We start from the raw sequence: 20,367 nt of genomic DNA, 5'->3' as shown, positions 1-20,367 counted from the left end.
TTGCTACTACACGGTTGCCCTACACTGCCTAATGGTTGAGATTCTAATTATCGAACTCTGCTTCGGTTTCTCCACCGGTTCACCTTGACGTGCTCTCCGGTAGGTGGCACACACACACATTAACAACGACCAAACTTCCAAACATTGCAATCACTTTTCACATCCCTTGCGTAGCGGGGTTTTTCCTCACAGTTTTCCTCCTCCAGTCCAACTTAGTTCCTAAGGGACTGGAACGGAATTTTCCCGCAAGCGGTTGTGTAGTGGGAGAGGGGGCTATGACCGAAAAAAAACGTTACGCAGCCAACGGCCAAACCAGGCACTAATGACGCGCTTCGATGATAAAGATGTTACTGTGCAGGTTCCGCGGTTTGCTTTTCCCTGCTCCAGAGAGAGAACTTTTCTTGTGGCTGGTTAGTTCACCCAGGGGATGGATACTTTTGATTTGACGGAGGGTGAGAGGGAAGGAAGGGGCAGAAACACGTAACAGCTTGGGTCAGCGGACGGTAATAAATTTCCGCGAACACCTTTAACGTCGAGCGTTTGCGTGGACGGGGATCCTGTTCAGAGTTGATCGTTGCTACTCACGAATACGTCGCTCACGTTGATACTGGGCCGTTGGTTGGCTAGTGTCGATTCCGGCAAAAGACCAACCAGGCTCACTATCGGACGAAACAACCAGGAATGGTCATTTCTGCGGTTGTCTAGCTTTGGTTTCGGGTTTTTTTTCTTTCTTTTCAGCCCATCAGGTTCACTTATCTGATTAGCGATTTGTTTCATTTGGTGTATGCAGACCTGGGCCGACTGTCTAACGATTCCGTTTTATCTCGTACCATTGCAGACAACAAATCCATACTGGCCAACACGGACTGGAAAAAACTATGGCTAGAGTCTGGGCAGCTGAGCTCGAGCGGGAGGATAGACAATCACCTCGACAGCAGTGATTCGACGCTCATAGACGACGGCGAGGTAAGGTTTTAACAATTATGTTTACATTTTCGTCTCTATACTAGGTCCGGAAAAGAATACATTTTTTTCATAAATTTATATCTGGTAACTTTAATGTACATATTCTAAAATTGAGTAGTTTTCAAACTACCTAAACATCATAACGCGGCTTCTGCCAGTGACCTCGTCATTCAAGCGGCCTTGTCTCTTAAGGACCCGTATCTCCCTAATCTAAGGAACAGTTTAAAAGTTTTCTCTATCCAAACTTTGAAGTCTTCTCCTTTCAATCCTGTTCTTTTATCTTCGAAGATCTTAATAGAAAGATAATTCTTAAATTGAATAATTTCAAAAATCATTCATTGACTTCCAATATGAAACCGGGGGCCTCTGTTAGATGCTTAGCCGTGTAAGCGGGCGTGTCTCCTAAGGGGTCTTATCTTCCTATTTTACGGTAATTCGTCGTCAAGGGTTTCAAGAGATTCTTCCTAGGTTTTTTGTCTTGCTAAGAGATCTCGCAGTCGCAAGGTTCTCGTAGTCCAAGCTTTATCTTCCACGAAAGGCGCTGGAGTCCAATCATCTATTATCAAGCGATCTCGTCTAAGAGAGCGCGTCTGACAATAGACGAAAAGGCGCCATACACCAATATATCATGTTGTTGTTCTCGAGGCTCAAAATAGTTATGTTGCCATGCTTGCTGCAACAGGCGTTGTCAGATCTATCACTGATTTTGACTGCTCCACTTTAAATCATTCGCGGACCAAGTCCAATATCGAATCTCCTATTCTTCTTCGTTTTCCTTGGCACTACAGTCTCCAGAAGTCTGTGCCTGCCATTTTTTACTCATAGCTCTATAGTCCTGTATACGGGGAGCCGGTCTGGGTGGAATCTGATCCCTGGTCCTGCCGTGTGAGGACCGGCACCGATATTGCCTCGGCCAACTTGTTTGGGATTCCCAACTGCTTCAACCACGTTTATCGAGTAGTTTGTTTAAACGTCAACTTTCTAAACAGTCTTACCAAAACTAACTCAGATTTAAAGATCGAGGCAGGCTCTATACAACTAATCACCCTCTAAGCCAAAAAAAAGTGAAACAAAAATTAGGAAATAAATGAATATTGCTCACATCACCACTACAACCTGCTCAACTTCAGCTTATCTTAAAGCTTCTCATTAAATCTCTCCACCAACCCGGGCACCGATTCACCAAAGCGATCCATATTGCTGAAAGCTTACAGCCATTTCTAATTAGAACTTTTACAACAGCCATGCAACAGTGCGCATCAAAATTGGCGAACTAGTTTAGGGCAACGCCGTCATTATCCGCCTCGTTCGATACGCATCCCATGCAGCCGGATGAGACCATTTTGCTTAATTTGCTCTCCCGGACAGCCCATCCTCCGTTCACAGATCAGTGGGTTTTGTTGTTCCAGCTGCTCGTTACACCGTTTAGTGCTTCCTTTCACTTTACAGAGTAACGATACCGGTAGCGAACAAAGCACACACACACACGCATGCTGGTGAGAGGCAGGAAGTCCCGACGCTAATTACCAGGTGTTAGACTTGCACACCTTCTTCTAATCCGCTTTCTTAAAGAAAAGTTTACCTTAACCCTCGTGACACTCGCGATGGTAGGTGCTTGAGGTGCGAAATCTGGTGTGGTTTGTTGTGGTTGTTGGGTAAGAGGAGGAACAAGGAGGGCAAGGAAAACAAGGGAGGGTGGGTGGTGTACAAGTACGCCTCAAAAGTTCTCGGGTCGGATGGAATCACACCCGTAAATAGATAATCATCAACCCAGAACGATTCGCCCTCTGGTCTGGTCGGCCAGAGCTTGGCCAGGGTGAATGGGGCGTGTGCACGCCAACCCCCCGCTTACACACACACGCACACAACCATTTCAAATAAGCAAAATTAATTAACATCATGTCGCCGCCCCTGTTGGTCACGATCGGGCTGGCTGGTGGGCTGAGCCGGGCTGGTAAAGCTTGGCCGTTATGATGATGCCCCTGACTGACTTACGTAAGCTGCACCGTGAAGGGAAGATGCCTTTTTATTTGCTCATCGGGCGGCTCACTCGTCGATGGTATATACACATCGCGTTCGTCCTTTGTTCTGCAAGCTCGCAGGCATTGGTAACAAGATCCTGTGCCGGAAAAGTGGCGTGGAATGGTGTGGGTGGAACGCAGTGAGAGGTGTAGCGGCGTGGGAGGAGGAAAGTTGTTGGCACTTGTTTTTGTTTGCGCGAGCACTGTGGGTCAGGGTGGTTGCTCCAAGGCTAATGAATTCATATCTTGCCTGATTTCGCAATCTCTGCTGCTCATTTCACTTACAGTTTTACGCAAAAATTGCTTTCTGTTTTGTTGTTTGCGTTGGTTTGGTATTTGGTCTGAAATAAACAGTAATTTGGCTTTATTTAGGACAACATGCTTGTTTACTTATTTTTTGTAAATATTTGCTTAATATATTCTATTTTTTATAATTTTCATTGAGTTAGTGCTATGTTTTCAATTCTTTTATATTTTATATTCCTTTCCTTAAATTTTGATAAGTTTAGAATTTTTATTCTGTTTTTGTTTTAATTTAACTTCGATTTCATTAATCCGGTACTCTTTTAGAATTAAATTAAAAAGTGGTAAAAAGATTTGTTATAGAATTGCGAAAAACAAAACAAACCGAAGGGAAGATAAGATTTACCTAGTGGAATGTAATATTGTTCCAACCAAAAGGAAAAAAAAAAACAAAACAATACACAATCCCAAATATCACACAAACCAGCACCACCGGCTCCAGACGTTTCAAAATCAAATGCGCAAACCTGATCGACCGGTAGGCCAAACAATTTCCCATTAACCGTTCCCACCTAGGGGGGGAAACGTATCGTATGGCGCAGGATGTGCCGCTGTCATTAACATTTCCGACCACCGCAGCGCAGCAGGAATGGTCACCCTTGGATGGACAAAAGAAAGCTGATCCATGCTCCGGCGAACGGTAAGGCAAAAGGCAAATAGAGGAAGAGGAAAAAAAATACCCCAACCCATCTCTAGTCCGATAACACCCCGCAGGGCTAATGGTGTCAGGGTGCCCTGAGTGACAATCTTTCGGTGTGGCTCGAAGGATCGAGATGAACCGGAAGCTGGATGATGATAGGTCGGTAGCAGAGAGCCAGACATGCCGGATTTCGGCCTGCCAAGGTGTGCTCGCCGGTATCATCTTCTCCGGCTGGCTGGAATTGTTCACCCTACGCAAAAACACTATTAATATCTTTTCAGTCATCCAGAGCGCGCTGTTTTTTGTCGGTGCGTACTTTTTTTTTAAAGATTGCGAGCCTTCCTGTCGTCCACTGACCCATGTTAAGGATTTGGACACTTTGACCGAAAAAGACCATCTTGTTTTTTTTCGGCAAGATTGTTTCGTTCTCGTGTTGTTTTTTGTGTCTGCGTAGGTAGACATCGGCGGGAAAAAACATCTGCGAAACCTGCAGCAGTTCACCTGGAGTTCCATGATGGAGTGAATGTGTGTCTCACAAACGGTGGCATTTATCGCATGGCATTCGAAGCTTCCTGTCCCTTTGTAACCGGTCCGGACAATGGTAGTTAGTTGCGTAAATGGGCCAGAAGTTCTCAGCCTTTCCCCGTCGACCTAGATCCGGGTCGCTAGACGAAGGACACGAGTGAAGAAAACACCTTTCACTAGGCCTGTGTTTTTTTTTTTCTACCTCATTGCTGAAGGACACGATGGCTGCCTGATGAGGATCACGTGGAAGCAATGAACCTTTTTCCTTCTGGACACCGTTCGGTTCGTCTTAAGGAAGTGTGTGTTTTTTCTTTCTATTGCACCACAGTACGAAATGGGAAGGAATAGTTGTACTTCATGTGGCTATTTTTCTCGCGCTGATCAATTTATCTTCACCACTGCTGTGGTGTCGACATCTCCTCGGAGCCTGGCCTTGTTTCGTTACCGACCTCGGCTCCGGCATCCATATTCCCACAACTTCACCGGTCCGACCTTCGTCAAATGTCGGACCGTAATTTTGGATCATTTGTCATTTAGATTTCGCTTGTTTTGTGGGTGGGAAGGTAATTTTGTTTGGTGTACCGCGTCCTTGAAGCGCTCATACAGCATCCACACCTCTCGGTAATGTCTTATTGCTAGCTCCTAGAAGGAGTGCCGTGAAGTTCATTGTACCGTTTGCAATTTACTGACCCACAAATGACCGCAAACAAACCGTCCCCCCGGACAGGGGAGTAGCTGCTCGAGCCTATTTTCCCATCAAACTGACCACCATTCTTCGCATTCGCAAAAAACCCTAGGGAGCGAATTCCGAAACCCATCGCAATGTCGCCATCCTACATCCTAGCGAAATAGTGTACGGACACTAGGATTGTTTGGTATTACGGGTGGATTCCGTTTGACAGCTACCGGACAGCAACTTTGGGCCGGAAACGTAGGGATGGAAGTCACACAAAACACCGAGTAAAAAGAAGAAGAAAACTAACCGACCCTGGCAAACGAGTGGCGTGATGAAAGGGAAAGCACTCGCACTCTCTCTCTCTCTCCTTCTCTTTCACCTCGTCAACCGTTTGAAGTCTCGGGTGCTGAACAATCAGTTACATCGTTTTTCTTTTTCCTCCCAATGCTTCCCACTTCCAACCTGCAAACCGAGTCACACCAGTCGGACGACGAATCGGAGCACAATTTGAGCAAGGTTGTGGTAAGCAATGGGCGTGGGGAAATCAATTTCTCCATTTTCTGCTCAATTGACCATATATAGGAAAGTTTTGCCTACTGGCGGAGGAGAGGAACAAGGCGCTCCGTTATCCGTACGGGATGATACGAACTTCCGGTACAGTGATGTTTGGGAACCGGAACTAGCTTACGGAGCGGTTCGATTGGCCCTCCGATTGAGGGTGATTATTTCATCAGTGTAACAGTAGTAACAAGTCGTTTTGCATTGTAATCATGCTAATTGCATGTTCCGTGTGTATGAGTGCTATATTGTGCTGAATATTATACAAATTTGTTAAACTCTCTCTGCGATTTAAGGATATATTTATATTTGATAGGTGCGTTTCGGTGGCCGATTCGACAGCGGCGCCGGTCTTCACACGGCAGGGCCGGGGTTCAAATTTTCATCTGGACCGCCACTACATTACTGTCTTAGACAATTTGACTCCCGAATAAAGCTTTTTTTGTGTAATTCTGACTGTCACTGCGGCTTAAATATTGAATAACTAGCTTGCATAAACAAGGGTGTTTATAAAAATCTTATGACATAGTAAATCTCCCAGAGTCAAGCGTTTTCGATCAACAGACCCTCATTCGTTGTGAACATCCTGGTGAGCTTGATCTTCTCGAACACATATAAAAGGTGTTCATTAGTTCTGGATAGAGAACTAACTTTGTAAAGTTCCAAACCATCTGTCAGTAAGGAAACAAAATGACAACAAGATGAGTAGAAATGGGCAGAACCACCAGTCCGGGGATCAGGCTAAAAAGAGTGGTGAGCAATCAACTAGCGAGCTAGAACGAGCAAAACCACAATAATGTTGTCTTACTGGTGTTAAGGATAAACCATAGTACACTTGAAGAAATTCTGTCCCTATACCAGCAGGAGTTAATGGCTGTAATATTGATGATTGGTATTTTCTGGATGGTTATTTTGAACATCCAATTGAATTTTATTGCAGCTTAAAAATATCTGTAATTTTGAATGTTCCAGTTCTAGATTAGTCATAGCTCCTGAGATGAATCATGGCTGAAATTCGTCTTTTTAATTTAATTTAATTTGGTAGATTACTTATCTGCCTTAGAGGCCTAACAAAGACCCATTGCTACTTTCTTGATTCTTGCTGACTATTACCTGAACAGACAAAAAGACTACTGATTGCTCAAAACAGGACGGTTATAATAGCATAAGTTTTCTAGTAGAAAGCCTTCACGATACAAAGATAAATGAGACCTGAAGGAGTTTGTTTGCTGTATCATTTCAAAGTAAAATACCTAGGACTGAAAGAATTAGATAAGAGGACTATCCTTACGGAAGCGCTGCGTTCAAAGTTTTTGAAAGAGCACTAAATAGCGATGAAATTGAGGCATTTTTTATTTCAAATTTTAAACTTTAAGTAACGATTAGATTCTTTAAATAAATTTCCAAAACAATCAGTAATGTACAAATATTACTCCGAATTGAAATAAATCATACTCATAGCAAATAACTTCATGAGACGAATCATAATTCAATTTCCGCTCGCTGCAACCAACAGCACCATTCGAATGGATCAATTTAATGCTCTTTACATCGAAACCCCCGCCGGAACGGGCCGGAGTGGGTTACAAACCATTAAATTATGATAACTGCATGTAATTTAAAATCCATTCCACCCGTCAACCACTCAACCCGATGAACGAGTCCCATTGTAATGGTTTTACATCGCTACGCTTCTCGTGATCCTGAGAACCACACCCCGATTTGTTCCTTCCCTGGAGGCGTGTCACTGTGTGTGTGTGTGTGGTTGAATGGTTAAAAATTAATTACAAATTTCCTGCTCCTCCAATTTACATCAACGGCACCCACACACACACACACACACGCATGGCAAACGCAGAAAGCGCTCACCTCGCACCCCCATTACCGTATTTCCATTACTTCATTTCTACCTCCCCAAAACCAGCAAGCTTGTTGATTTTTCCAAAACAACGCGAAAACCGATGCTTGTAATGCGGTGCTAACGAAATGATGTTTCACGGTTTGTTTATTTTAATAGCTCTTTCAACGGGTGCTGTTTTTGGCGCCGCCACCAAAAACTAAAACAAGACAAGCGCCCTTATGGTGCTTTTTATGCGGGCTCGGGAAATGAGGAAAACCCCTCTGAGCTGGGAGAAGCAGGAATTAAATAACTAGTAACCGGAAACAAATGATGTCACTCCGGGGTTCGCGTTACTACGCCCTTTAGCAGAAACAGTCCACTTACACGCGATCAGAGTAACCGGTTACAACAGTATGTGTGTGTGTGCGAGAGAGAGAGATAGAGAGGGGAGAAAAACAATAGCGCCAGGATATTTCTCCGGTGACAGTTTTATCATGACACGCAAAAACTAGAGTACCCACGGTAGCCTTCCGGTCCGGCGTCTCCTTCCCATAAACGCTTCCGGTTCAACGTTTGCATCTGATGGCTCAGGCCAGAAAGCTGGTGCTAGTGTTTCGTTCGTTTCGCAATAACTTCCAACCATTTTTTGAGCACCCGTCCGCTAGCGCCCAGTACTTTTGTACGCAAGGCCCCTTAAGTATGAAACGATGGTACCGGTACAGGTTAAGAGTTATAAAACATGCTAGAAAGGACGTGATAGATGAGCGCCCTGGTAAGTGCCCTGGTGGGGGTTGGCGAGGAAAACGACGAAGCCAGTGCGGGCAAATGAGATTTTCCCTTCGGATCCTGGTCGCGAACCATCGGGTGTAGCTCAAACTTTTGCATCATTTGATTTCATCACACCGCACCCGATCCACCCAATCCAAGGCGTTGGTCAAATCTCGCTTCCGATACGGCGACACGTTGTAACAGTGGAAAGTTTTTCAATTTCACAAATTGTTCCCGACATTACAACTTGCCTTAGCAATACGGCCAGGCCGTTCTTTATGAAAAAAAAAAAAAAAAAAATTACAACTTGCCTTGTTGCTTGACACCAACTTCTTCGGGCGGCGTGTTATCGGTGGCCCGCTTTTAATGACACTCGGGTGGCGCTAGCGAGCGGTGGATGACAGTGAGTTTAACATTAGCGGAAATCACGGTATCAAAACCGCAAGTAAGGCACCATAGAAGCCTACAGGAGAAGACTGGATAGAAGACGTAACTGAGTACTTGGAATACTTGGGCAAAACAAACGATTTTTCTCGTAATCCACGTTCACCAACGCAAGCGAAACAAGTCACAAAGGAAAGAGCCAAATACAAAGAGTTGAACACGACGGTGAGGATTAAAACGCAACTTTGCCACTGAGCTCTACCCACCCTAACTCTGACCAGCAGAAAACCACAACGCTTCCCACGGCCTGTTTGGCAGTGCCGCTCATCGAGACAATCCATGAACTTGCCATTTTTACGAGCTACACCATTTGCTCCGCAAAGTTATCCAATGATTATGCTATTTAAGTTTGATGTCGAATGCAAAATAGGAAGGCGGCCACATAACGCCAAAAAGCAGGAAAAAGGGGTGAACGGTAATGCGCCCACGGCCACCGGTACGGACCGAACGTTTGTGTTGTGAGGTTTTATTTCACTTGAGCACTTGTTTTTTTGTTTGTTGCCGGCCTAACAAACGACAAAAGTTCAACTTGCTGCCAGCGCGTACTTTGGGAAAACAATTGTCATAAGGTACGGTAGTTTACGGGTGTCTCATTGCGGACGGAACATATCTTAATGTTGCTTACGATATGGCACGAGGGATATTTGGGCTGCGAAAATCATACCTGTTTAAAGTGGGGAACTGAAGCGTTGGTTCGTGCAATAGAAGATAAAAGAAATATTTGTTACGAAATGATGTTGAAAGATCAACAAAATGAGCCGTTGGGAACAGTTTCATGAAACTTTAGTATACAAATATTTAGACGGTCAGAGTAGAGAGTTTAACTGCCGAGTGGCAGAATGATCGACCATCATAAAAAGCTAATTTTCAATTCAGATGAATTTCACCTAAAATATGTTTCTTATCCTCTAAACCACTCTATGGCTAGGAACTTTGAAAAGTCCTCATCATCAATAGGACTCCAACTATCAGAAGGCTTAAAGACTTCTTCTTCGTCATGCAATTGTTTTCTATCCCCAAAGCTTGTGTTAGAGGCTTCTTCATTATATGGTCCTCGTCAATCAAGAAGCCTGATCCTCGTAGAGTGCTTGCTATCCAATATGCCTTATCTTTTAGAACCAATCCTTGCCTAGGAACTTTAAAGGGACATATTCGTTTATAGGACCTCATCTACTCTAGGAGACTGTAAGATCTGGATACTCTTCCATCCCCTGAGCTCATAGATGATGCTTGTACATTCCTTAGTCTCGTCAATTAAGAGATCTAATATTGGTAGAGTGCTTGTCGTCCAAGGTGCCTTATTTTTTCAATACCTTCATTTTCAGAAACTTCCAAGGGACATCGTCATTTATAGTACCTCATATATCGGGAAACTTTAAGACCCGGATAGAGATTTCATCAGGAAAACCTCTCTTATCTCCTGAGTTCATAATTGAATAGGCTTCTTCTTCCAATGGACTTTGTCAATCAAGGGACCTCATTTTCCTCTTTTTCGGCTGAGTTGAAGAGGTCTCTGAGCTCACAGTTCCTTTCTTTCTTCTCTTTCCATCAGACCCAGTATGCAAAAAGCTCTTGTTCACTAATGCTCAGTTTAGAGCAAAGGATCACATACCATGAAACCTCATTATCATAAAGGCTTTGTCGGTCAATACGCTTCTTTTAAAAATATTTTGATGATTCAAGCTGTTGCAGGAAGATATCTCTTCTTCCAAGATACCGTGTTTACCAAAAGTAGTCGAAGCGTCCTCATCAGACCCTTATTAAGGTATGTCCCGAATGAAGTAGCTCTTATCGTACTAAAGGCCTTTTAAACTTTGTCGTCCAGTCCAATCTGCCAAGAAACTTAATCATCTAAAAGGCATCCTCGTCGAAAGAACCTATTCGTGTTAGGGTCCTTGTCATGCATGCGACTATTTCCGCATAGCTCTAGACTCCGATCATTCATATAATTGGAGATCCTTCTCTGCTTTTTCCGCTTAATTTTGTAAAAAAGTTCTAAAAATAAGCAGTAACTCGTTGGTGTCTCTTCCATTCCTAAAGGCGTGTTATATTTAACATTCGGTGCAGCTATGCTCTAGCAGCAAATGTTATGAGAAAAATGCTTCGTATTATTTTCCCGTTTTTCCATCCAAAAATGTTTGCAAAGCTTTCATGGTTTTGTAAAATTCATCACTTTGTGCATAGCAGTTCATTCAACCGGAACCCTATTGTTTGCTTGAGTAGCACTCGACCACTCTCAACAGTCAGGCAATTCTTCGTCCTTTCAATAGGTTCAATTCTTCATGACACTGAAATTCGATTTTTCCTACCGTGGAAGAAATAGAAGGTGAAATGGTTCGTCTAATATTTCGCCATGCCCTGTTCTCAACACCCAACACCCTTAACAGTTTTCTCGAGCCGTACAAGTGTCCCCCCCCCCTCCCTTTCTAAAGCTCCAGCTGTGGTACGATTCTGTTCCACTCGATTGCTTCTAATTTTGGAACAATTCTTCAAACTCTTCGCTCACAAATCCCGAACAGTTTGCAGCATGATTGTATGGCTGCCATAGTAAGCCGGTAGGCTGTTTGCCGGTTATTCATCATCCTGGCCGTAAAGTCGCTCAATAGGGGTGAGGTGAAAAATTAACTTCTCACAGCGTGCGGCAGCCCTCAGGATTGAAGCGATAGCTTCACCGACGAAGAGGATTAGGCTAGAAGCGGTCGGAGAAAAATTATCCAGCCTCATGGCAGATGCGATCGTGCGATGCCGTTCAACGACATCCTCTGGAGAAATCCCACCACTCTCCGAAACCCGGAATGCCGCAGCAGCAGTGCGCCACATCACAGCCCTAGGGCACAGCAGGCTCAAAGATGTGCTAATAAAATTATAACCATTTTATGACTTTCAAAAACACGGCCCTGAAACCTACGCATCAGCAGCCCGATGTCGTAACGCTCGGGAATCGCAGTCAAACGTTTGTCCATGTTTATCTAGCGTGTGGGCGACGTCGGTTCCTTGTCTGAACCCATCAAACACCGTAAAGCCAGCATAACGAGCGAAAAGTTAAGCGGCCAATCGGCCATCCTGGACAAAAACAATTGGCAACCCAGCCGGGTGAGCAAGTAAGGGTCAACCAGCAAAAAAAAAAAAGAGGGGAAAAGGAACAGCAGGCTTGGATGCTCAAAATTTCGGACCGGTACTGCCGTTTCCGGTGAGTTATGGCTTTGACAGTTCGTTTAGGGGCCAGTTGCTGTAGATGGTCGTACGATTGTAAACCGGATGGTCATTGTATCATGATGGAAATGTGAAGCTGTAAGAACCTTATGGTCAATGTTGAATATTTCGGACGTTGGGAAGAGCTTGTAGAGTAACACAAATAAACAAAGCGATCGAACGTCGTGCATGGAACGAATGGAAATCATTTTTAAGAATTGCTGCTTAGCGTTTTAAAAAAAAATGAAGCCTTTTCAATGCAATATCTTTAACTCTAACAATTTCTAGTTCTCATGTGATATGATCTACTCTAACCGCAGCTGTTTAATTTAATGTGCCCAGCTTTGATGTGATTTTTTGTAACATATAAAACTAAACCATTAAACGGGTAAAAAAGGAAACTTACGACTCCATGATTTAGTAGCGTAACCGTAACGAATAGACCACACACTCCACATCCACAAATTTCCCCAGGTGTTGGTCTGCACATTTTGCAGACAGGCCAGATATTATCAACCCACGAAAGGGGTTTCCCACCCAGCAACGGCAGTGAAAAAAAACTGACCTGCACACAAATAAAAAATCACCACATAAAACATAGAGCCATTTCCGCCGATGGGAATGATATTATCGCCCGGACCATAATTGAACCTCTCCGGGCGACAATATCACATATCATTGCCAATGTGGGAGTTTGCAGGATATGTTTTCACCCCCTTACGCCGGCACCATTTTACTGTACCTAGTTTAAAATGAAAAAGCTTTCACTCAGCCAATTCTAAAACTGATTGTACGAGCTGAAGTGCTAGCGAACGATAAAAAAGCCCACATTTATTTTGCCCCAAAGCGGGCAAATGTGAAAGGGCACTGGACGTAGAACGATTAACCTGAGCTGTTCTCGGTGCGAGGTGAGCGAGTGGAAATTGTTCGTGACAGCGAATGAAATTGATATTCTTTATTAAATTGTTGATAAATGAACCGGCGGGCAACTCGAACTTCGGTTTGGACGGGGGCATAATTCGTTTGATGATTGCTAACATCCTGTTTTATCAGCTGGTGCTGATTTGTGCCGTGCTTTGGTTGGTTACTTATGGAAAGAGCTAGAAGTTGCTTTGAACAAACCCCTTTATTCTATTGATATACTGTACAAACCCTATTTCTTTGTTTAAAAAAGCAAAACTTGATAGTGAATGCAATAAATTCTACGAAAAACGAATTTTCTACGAAAGTGTATAATACACTACAATATTACAATACGGTATTCTGGGTCTCGCACGCTTAGTTCTAGTTTTTGGATCATAGTTGTTTACTATGTATCGATTTTCAAAGTCTCACCAAATAAATTTTGCGGTCAACGGGGCTTGGAGTACGCATGATAGGATCAATGAGAATCCCTGTGAATTCACTGATGCTATTTTCTGAGTATTTGGCTCTGTTTATTTATGAGTTTATTAGTTTTTCGGGCAATCGTTGCCTAATTTTGAAGGTTTATTCTTAGATGTGGAATAAAATCTTATGTACTTTTCATGAATTTTTAGCCAAGTATTCATTGTCATAGTCTGCTTCTTTGGCCTTACAAGCTTTTAGGTCATGCTTGCCATTTCCGGCTTACTAGCCTCAATAATACCACGTAGTTGTATAGTCAGTTCTCACTTCGGAGAAACGGTCCGGATGGGAATTGAACCCCAGTATTGCCGTGTGAAGATCGGCGCCGATGTGACCCTTGCTTCGGATCACATTAGAGTGAATATTTTTTAACGAACCAAGCAAATTCCTAAAAGATTTATTTCAAAAAAATTAGTAAAAATTGCTAGTCATGTCGGCAATGCCTTGTGCCCACTATCAAAAAACTTCTTATTCTTCTTCCTTGGCACTACAACCTCGTGAGGTCTCGGTCTGCCTTTTCTGGCTTTCTCTGACTTGATTGTTCCCATAGCAAATTAGACAGCGCTACGTATGGGGAGGTGGTCTGGATGAGATTTGAATCCCGGTCGTACCGTGTGGAGACCGGCACCGTTATCGCCTCAAAAAATCAAAAACATCATAATAAAAGTAACAAGTGTAGCAAATTGTTTCGACCTTTCCTGATAAATCAATGAGTAAGTTAGAATTGGCACGAATGGCCTTTGGTTTATTTACTCATGAGTAGGCCTCGGGACAGGCCTTACTGAACTTTAGATTAGTATTTGTACACGCATGTGGCGTTCAATGTTTGAAGTTTACTTCAATATTACTTCGAAGGACCTATTGACACATCCCATCAGAGACATATGAACTTTGATCTATTAGCAACACTTACTTAAAGTAAACACTACTCTTTTTATATTGAGTGATCAACTACAGTTTCGAGATTGTTTAACTAATCTTAACTCGCTCTAATTTCTTACAATTGTTTACATTGTTGCAACAAGAACAAGATTCTTCGTGATCACTCCCACTTTAAACCTGACAGCTGTGCACGCAAATCCATCCAACCAGGGGCCAGAATGTTCTTAAATTTGCATTTCGTCGCTTTACGACCAACCCATAACGGCTAGGTCCTGCTAGCTCTCCCCGGAAATAGCAAGCGACCGCAAGCGTTTACCAACGAATCACTCGTTGCCTTTTGTCGTACGAAAGGTGTGCCACGACCAATCCCCAGAAAATGCAGAAACACTCGTCCAAACCAAAATCAGTTATCCTTTACCTTTCGTTCTGTTTCTGAGGAAAAAATGCAGAACTGTAATGGAAATCGACCCCGTCCAGGACGAGGACTGTACCAGCTTACCGAGAAAATCCTGGTGGAATATTATTTATATTCTACAAAACCACCACCTATGGTAGCTCTCTCACACACACACACTCTCCTTCATCCAACCACCTCTAGACTGGTACGGCACCGGTGGATGAAATAAATCTTTCACAAACATTTGACAAATATTGACTGCGGCAACGGAATGGTAACGATGCCATCCGAAATGGTAGCGCCACACATACGAAAACTCTCACACACACACAGACACACACACACACATGTGTGAGTGTGTGGTCTTCCTTCCACCTTGCCACAGCGTCAGTTAAGGTGGCCATATTCCCCCTACCCGGTTTGGCATTATGCAGGCAGCCATATATACTTTATGGGTCGTTTACGTCGTCAAGACGCTGCACTGAGCTACCACCACCCATCCAGCTGTAGAGTTGCGCCCGGGAGCACACCTGGAAAACGCCAAGCGATCCTGTGCCCCGGGGCTCGGTTTCGTTTGAGCACAAATTTTCAAAGTAGATTTTTATGTCCATGCCTCTATTTGCATATTATTACGTACGCGATCCAAATGTCAAGTGCGGAAGCAATTGTTGGAAGCTCTTTTTTTGCGTTCCAAGCGCTTCTTTTCAGACGGCAGGGCACCTGTGAAGTGATGAAGGCTCACCATGCTTTAACCGGGTAAAATTATGAATCGTCAAAATGGTGCCTTGGTTCGATTTGTGCCGTATTGTTTCGATCGGGACGGATATAACTCTTTCAAGGCAACTTATTCAGTTAAGCTATTAGTTAAAGCGTGACGAATCGTTGTACGATACTTCTTGGCGATATATCGAATTGTTTTTTCCTTATTTCTTAAGAGTAATCGGTTTTAGAACTTCAATTTAAGATATTCAGTGACGCAACTGTTACAACCACAGCACTGTCACAATAATTAAATTTAGAAACGATAGAAGACTCGGTGCCCGGTGCCTCGGTGGCTAATAAATATTAATTACACTCGCTCGTTAATTGATTAAACTCAAATTTCAAGTCTCAAATGTTCAAGAAGAAATAAGCACAAAAAACCCGATCCCATTTCGCCTGCTTCTTGGTGTATGCAAAACAGCATGAAAATAAGAAGTAGAAAAAAACATTTTCTACATTAATTTATTACCACATCAAAATCGAAAAGCATTGCCGCAGCAGTCGGGAGAGATGCGCTCCAAGCACTACTTGCCTGTTTGAGCGATGAACGAAAGATTAGCACAAACCGCGCACTCATCAATCACGAAGATAAATGATGATTATTTGTATTTATAAGCGGAAACCTCCCCGATTCATCCAATTGCCTCGTTCCCTTTCATTGCCATCTCGTTCCGTACTGTATGTATGTGGCCGCAGATGTGGCGCACGCGGATGTGATGTAATGTAATTTGCTATTTGCCCAAATTGGTTACTTTTGGTTTCGTTTTGCTTTCGATTTCCCGCACTACCGATGATGACTATATTCCCTGGTGAAAGCAAACTTACAATGTTCTCCGTCTGTTTTCTTTCCGTTTCTCAATACTTTCAGGTGATGGCGCACAACACAACCGTCCAGCTTGGTGGTGTCGCGTTCCTGGTGTGCAAAGTGGCCGGCGTGGACAGAGTGGGTGTAAATTGGGTTTGTCTAAGTGTTTGATTTGCATTTCCTTCTCACCGTTGCACCAAAAGATAGATGAAGAAAATTTTACTACAAAAAACCGGCCATGTTTGTGGTTTTTGGCACTTGAGGTGCAAATGTGAAAAACATAAACATGCCGGTGCACTTATAGAAATAAAGTGATCAGGTATCGCTGGAAAATTGGTAGTACCGTCATCCATATTTAGCATTAGAAACACGTTTTGGTATTCTTTAAAATCGTTTCATTGTTTTAAGTAGTCTTTGTATCATTTTATTCACACAATAATGATCGTTAAATCATTCATTAGCAATACGTTTTAAGTTGTATCTTTGTTTGTCTAACAATTAAAATTTCTTTTGACAATTTTTTTAGCAGAAGCTTGTTATTTAAAGCAAGCTTGTTAAATTTTAGTAGAAAGGCTAAAAAAAAATCTTTTATTATTCAATGCATAATATTATGTTGCACAACGTGATTTAATTTATATCTGAAGTCGTGTAATATTTATTTACATCATTAGACTTGATCATCTTCGTGTTTAGTTTGCAATCATTAAAATACCAGTATCAAATTTCCTAAATATTTAGTACCACAGATTCGATAATAAATTCACAAAGGCTTGACGCTTACCAGCAAGAACATTCAACCATGCAAGAAACAGTTTAAAGATTCAAGATCAGTTTTGAAGCTTGTTATTCACCAAATGTTTAAAAAAAACAGCAGTGTAAAAGTGTACAGTACACAGGGCCGACTAGACTGATACGGGTTAAATCAAGTTACAGAAAGCCAGAAATGACAGGCTTTTCGAGGTTATAGGACTAAAAAGTGGTGTTGGATGTCCATTTACTATTTTTCTCTTTTCATTTTCGTTCAAAAAAATTTCAGAAAAGCTATAAAAAATAAAAGTTATTCCATTCCGATTCCAATTTTACTATTCCAGTACAAGTAAAATGAAAAAGGTCAGTTATTCCATGGAAAGCATCTTAATCCAGATAAAAACCTGCAAGACATGATAATGATGTGAGTTATCGCCAAAAGAAACAATGTCATAGCTCTTTGCAAAGCATGTTACATTTAAAGTTTGAGGAAATTCGAATAAAATGTGACAAGAATAATACAGGGCAGGCTTCTTCGATGGAATGAAAAACAAAGCTAGTTGATATGGAAACAGCTTCAGATGACAGGGAAATCAAATACCTTTTATTGTGATGTCCTCAGATGATATTGCTACAGAATCAACGGCTACTATGACAATATCATCTGAGGACATCCCTGAGCTTTATTAGCTTTGATTGTCGTTCCATCTAAGAAGTCTGCCTTAAAAATGGATTGCCTTATCAGATGAAAAACCCTGTCATACACAGGCTTTTTAGAACATAAGAGCAAGACATTTCTATAAAATTTTAAAAGCTGTCAAACAATCGCTTTAGAAATAATTTGAGCAAAAAACCAAATTACTTCTCATTAAAACGGTCGATTCTTCTCCTTCTATCCGGAAAATCGGTACCGTTATTGCTACTACCACCGGGCTGGACCGCTCTTTTAAAGTTAATTAAATTACATTAATTCACAGTTAATTTAGTTTGCAATTATTACATTCCATTGCTTCCATGCACTGTTCTTTAAAAAAATCATTCTTCGGATAGGTGTTAAAGTAAACCCAACTTATGGGTAGGTAACGAGTTGAACAAACAAATAAAAGGTACGGTTAAAACAACGGATAACAGGTCATTGGCATTGGAAACCAGTAGCTCAATGTGTTGTATTGGTTTCCCGTTCAATCGCAACATGAGCCAGTGTATTCCGACGCATCGAAAGCAACCGTTATCAATTTTATTTTAATTAATAGCCTTTTCAGTTAACAGACACACAATCAATTTTGCTGATCTTTTGTTTGTTTTCGCCAGAACACATGTATTGTATTTCTTGCCATTCATTAACACACACACAAAAAACAAAAAAGAAATGAAACCCCACGTTTTCTTTGAACGCAACAACGCGCTCGATAATTGATAGGTTCGTTCGAGCGATGTTGCATCGTGTTGCATCGTGGTGGTGCACACCTGTCTGTGTAATGATGAATCGATAATTGTTTGTTTCATCATAAAAGCATCATGAATTTCGAGCCATTTAAAAGCACGTCCCATTGGCAAAAAGGTAATAACAAGGTTTATAGAAAAAAAAATCAACTTACAAAAAAGCATGACAGAACCATTTCTCTCATATCAATTTACGAAAGCCTTTTTGAGGTCGGTCCCCTTTTTCTCTCCTCTCAATTGAAGCCTTTCATTCAAAATGGTTCCCCACATTGTGCCTTTCCTTCCCTTCCCTCAGTGTTAAGACCAAAAGCTTCGTACCATTGATTTATGGCGATTATTTACGACCACCGGGCCAACGATTTCACTGCAGTATCTGGTGCGCTAATCCTCATTAGCTTTCGGCTTCGTTTGGCCCAACAGCCCAGTTGCGCTATCTTGGTCGAAGAAAAACACATTAGCCTACCGTTTGGCCACGCTGGCATGGTAGTTTTCCGGCTGTTTTAAACTCAATAATTTTTGGCCCTAAAAGCACGGTAGCGCACATTGTCGGTCAACCGGACCTACCCCAGTTGGAAAAACTGGAGCCCAAAAGCTGCTTCCCAATTGCAACGTACGCTATTCTAATCTTCTAGACGAATCGAACCGGCTCCGGTGGAAGGGCTCGGGAAATATTAAAAAGGGAAGCCAGAAAAAAACAGGAAAGGCTGCACCGTTCTGAGCGCAGAATGGTACAGTACGAAACTAGAGCTGAGTTATAAACAATGGTGGAGCAAGTCGAAACAAAAAATGGCGCACAGGTACCCCCTTGTGATGGAAGGTAAACATTTATTCGCTGAAAAATCCAACGATTTGGCGAACCTTCCGAATAGAGGGATTAGACGGAAATGCAATTCGAAACCCGGCCGGTCAGTTGATCCCACCGCTGGACAGCTATGATGAGCCTGGGTTTTCGTGGTAAAGGCTCAGGCCCATTTTTAATAAATAAATATTCAAAATGGACCCCGTACGGATGGTGAGGAAGCATCGGCTAAGCGGTGAAGTTCCAGTGTTGCCATGAGTTCTTTGGCAATGAAATGCAATGAAATACTAACATGCAGCTAGCATTCCGTTCTTTACAACTACTGCCGCTTCGGGACCTCCCAATCGATCGAAAGCAACATGCAAACACACACACATGCAGTGACAGTAGCGAAGTGAAACGGGCCGGTTGTAAGGGTAATAATTTATCTTTTAATGTTCGTGATAACTTATTTGCTGAGAAGCTGGTTCGGGGCTGAGAAGTGTTGTTTGGTGCGCTGTATAACATTTTTGAACGATTTTCGAAACGCCGTGTGCTGCAACGGGCGAGCAGGGCTGGGGGAAGAAATTATTGCACACTTTCTCCGGGTCCTTTGTATGTGTTTTTTTTGTGTTTTCTGGGTCTTTGGGAGACACATTTTCAATAGTAAAATGTGTGGAGGACTCCGAAAAAGCTTCCAACCCACCCCTAACAAGGAAAAGACGTCCAAGACCAGGATGTACGGACAGTGTTTGCATACGTTAGTGATTATTTATGAGATTCCCCCCGGTTCGCCTGGTTCACCGACTATTGAACCATTCCGGGAGGATAGTATTTCTTCTTAGTTTCAACCTTTTTTGTTGTTGTGCCCTGCAGTCGGTCCATTGTTTGCGGACCGTAATGCAACTGCTTTGTGTTCGTCGGGAGGTTTTTTTGCTGCTGCTTTGTAAATTGATCGAGTGGAGCAAGCTGGTGTTCTAGTTATTGAAGTGGGATGTGTGAGTGGGAATGTGATTGGCGAAGGATTAATGGCAAATGGTCATGATGGTTAGAGGAGATTTTATTGTCACATGCTACAGGGTGCAATGGTTGGGCCTGTTGGTGAGCCCCATGACCTTCGTGATCATGTCAGGTGACGATGCAACTGTTGCGATAAGTTCACATACACCTTCTCTGTTGTTCTGTGACCTTGTTTCATGTTCACATTCAAACGTAATTAATGAGTCATTATTTA

The 20,367-nt window shown here is 42.6% G+C and overlaps 1 protein-coding gene across 4 annotated transcripts in view; it reads left to right on the top strand.

The window, feature by feature from the left end:
- Positions 1–20,367, top strand: part of LOC118509487 (zwei Ig domain protein zig-8) — a 239,003-nt gene that overhangs the window by 105,583 nt on the left and 113,053 nt on the right. For 3 of the 4 annotated variants that reach the window (XM_036050141.1, XM_036050139.1, XM_036050140.1), the window contains 2 exons: positions 839–966; positions 16,229–16,318. In XM_036050141.1, coding sequence (XP_035906034.1) covers positions 839–966; positions 16,229–16,318 — 218 coding nt within the window. The remainder of the gene's footprint in view (positions 1–838; positions 967–16,228; positions 16,319–20,367) is intronic. The other variant, XM_036050142.1, reaches the window with a different exon arrangement.

This window comes from Anopheles stephensi, chromosome 3 (genome assembly GCF_013141755.1).
Source record: "Anopheles stephensi strain Indian chromosome 3, UCI_ANSTEP_V1.0, whole genome shotgun sequence".
NCBI lineage: Eukaryota > Metazoa > Arthropoda > Insecta > Diptera > Culicidae > Anopheles > Anopheles stephensi.
This window is presented reverse-complemented; position numbering and strand designations above follow the sequence as displayed.